Source organism: Pteropus vampyrus, unplaced genomic scaffold, assembly GCF_000151845.1.
Source record: "Pteropus vampyrus isolate Shadow unplaced genomic scaffold, Pvam_2.0 Scaffold330, whole genome shotgun sequence".
Taxonomy (NCBI): domain Eukaryota; kingdom Metazoa; phylum Chordata; class Mammalia; order Chiroptera; family Pteropodidae; genus Pteropus; species Pteropus vampyrus.
Window position 1 is genome coordinate 1100679 of NW_011889111.1, and position 2499 is coordinate 1103177.

General features: G+C 50.2%; 1 protein-coding gene across 1 annotated transcript in view; it reads right to left on the minus strand.

Annotated features, from left to right (window-relative positions):
- PIP4P2 (phosphatidylinositol-4,5-bisphosphate 4-phosphatase 2) overlaps positions 1-186 on the minus strand; it is a 39305-nt gene extending 39119 nt beyond the window's left edge. The window contains exon 1 of the mRNA XM_011378098.2: positions 81-186. Within this exon, the coding sequence (XP_011376400.1) occupies positions 81-186 (106 nt within the window). The remainder of the gene's footprint in view (positions 1-80) is intronic.
- Positions 187-2499: the final 2313 nt, after the last annotated feature.

The window sequence follows — 2499 nt, forward strand, 5'->3', positions numbered from 1 at the left end:
CCCCCGAAGCCCTGCGCGCAGCGCTCGTGGGGGCCGAGCGCGGGTAGACCCTGCCAGGCGAGGGGTCTGCGCAGCCTCACCTCGGGGGCCGCTCTCTGGCCAGCGCGGCGGCGCGGTGGGGGTGACCACGCCCGAGTAGGGCGCCGGCAGCTGAGGCGAGCGCTCGTCCACGCCGGCCGCTTCCATGGCTGCCGCTCCGGCCCTCGCTGCGGCTCTGGCCGGTGTCGCTGAGGCCGGCTGCCAGTCAAGGATGGTCGGAGACAGGGGAGGGGAGAGGAGCGGGATGGGGAGGGCCGGGGGGAGGGAACAGGGTGCGGGGTGGGGGAAGTAAGAGACGCAGTGACCGCGGGGGTTTCGTCAGGACGCCGGGCGTCACCCTTCTCTCCGCGTTTCCCAGACGCGTCGCAGGAGAAGGTCCGGAGCCGCCCGTCGTCCTGGGACGGACATGCGCTGCCCCGGACTCTGCGACCGCGCGAGGATGCCCCTCGCTGACCACTTCGCAGCGATTGCCAGACGGCGCCTTCCTTGGGCCAGCGTTCTTTCTTGAAGGCTGCTTCTTTAGTAAGGAAAATTTCCAACATCTGTTGTCAGGGGAAGTAAATATTTGTTAATTTTCTGTTAATTTTTTAAATGCCTGTTTGGCATTGTAGTGACGGCGTCCTACTGAAACAATGCGTTCTGTATTACGTTTCATTTCACAAAACAGGTTACCGTTTTAGTTTTGTTTTTGGATGATACTGTCTCTGACACAAACAATAATGAGGTTTACAAATAACATAAGACAAGTAGAAACTGTTGTCTTGAGGTCTTTCACATGTAAAAGAATAAAAAGTAAAAAACAGGCTCAGTTCTAGTACCACTTTCTGTGTTAATTTTATTTTTTCTTTGTTTTTCTTTATTAGGAGTTTTCTAAAGGGGCTTAGAAACCAAAGTTTTAAACATGCCCAGATAAAACACAATAGGAAAATAGTCATAGTCTCAAAAGGCAATTTTCCCACAGTGTTTCTCTGAGTCATTCAACATTTATTACGTGTTTACAGTGTCTACACAGAAAAATAAGGCAGGTCTTGGTCTTCAGACGCCTGTGAGGCAGCAGAGGCAAAAACAACCAAAAGTGAGGCTGGGAGTCCTTGCCATACATCTAAAGGGGCACGAGGAAAAGCAACCTTTAGACATTCGAATCTCCCCATATGACAGTTAGAAGAGTCTCCCTTTTGCTCTCCGAAATTACTCTTCAAAAGTGCATTTAGGCCACAGATGGAAATCCTAAGGAAAAATCAAAGAATTATGTCTTCTGACGTGCATCATCTTTTGTGGGTCAGTAGTATCAGAACACAATATAATGTAAGGGTCCCCTAAGATATGATGCAAGGGTATTCACAAGAAAATGAAGGGTCAAGATGTAGCACTCCCTGCAAAACACTCAGAGGATTAGAATAACAATGTATTATTTTTCAGAAAGATGCACTCAGCTGGTGGATCAGCTGGGTTGTCTGACCCTCTCTGCAGATGCACTTCCGTCTCAGGCTTCTTCACTGCATGGTGCTCCCACAGGGCAAAAGCAGATGCCATCAGGCCTCATGAATCCAAGATTTGTAAACGTGTGAGGTCACTTCTACCACATGCTATTGGTCAGAGCAAGCACAAGGCCAGCCCACATTCAAGCAGGCAGAGGGATAAATTCAGTCCTCAATGGAAGGTGTGGCAATGTCACATGAGGAAAGGCACGGACGCAGGGAAGCATGATTCAGGAGATCACTATGTAATGATCTATCACAGCTACAAACAGTATTTCATGTAAGAAAGGCACAGAAGAAACTACGACCGATAGCCAGGGTCCAGAGCTGAGGTCAAAGAAGCAGTGAGTACTCCCACACACTAAGTCAGCAGACAGGCCTCTCAGTAACTGTAATCACCCCATCCATGGAAGCAGGAGGAGCAGGAGGACAAAAGTGGGAATCACTGGAGCCAGGAGCTGCGGACTTAGGAAGGGCTGCTGCAGCTTTCCTCAGCCCCTTTCCAAAAGCCAGTTGAGAATCTCTGGCTCTAAGAGACTCGCCTGCAGAGTCTGGGGGTGTCTGCAAAAAAGGAACACTGGAAACTCATATTCTAGTGTACATCGAATTAGGAAACAGGCTAGTCGACCTTCCCAAAGTGCACGTGAACTGTATAATGATGGCATGGCAAGCAGAAAGGCCCGTGAGTCTAGTCAGCTATCATGTCTGCTTCGATGAGAACATTCGTTTCCCGTAGGCCAAGCGAGCAAAGAGAGAAATAGCTGGGCTCGTGCCATCACGTTAATGCCAGCACAGAAAGCTAATTTCTGAGTGAAAAAAACCCCAGCAACACTCGCCCACAGGGCACACCGCTATACACGAGAGCTGAGGGGGTTGGGACAGGCTAAGCAGGGCACTGGATTCGGAGGGCCCCTAAAGAACTCACACTTGTGCCTTGTCTAGAAATCCAGTATTTGAGTACCTGTCAATGGTCAATCAGTGT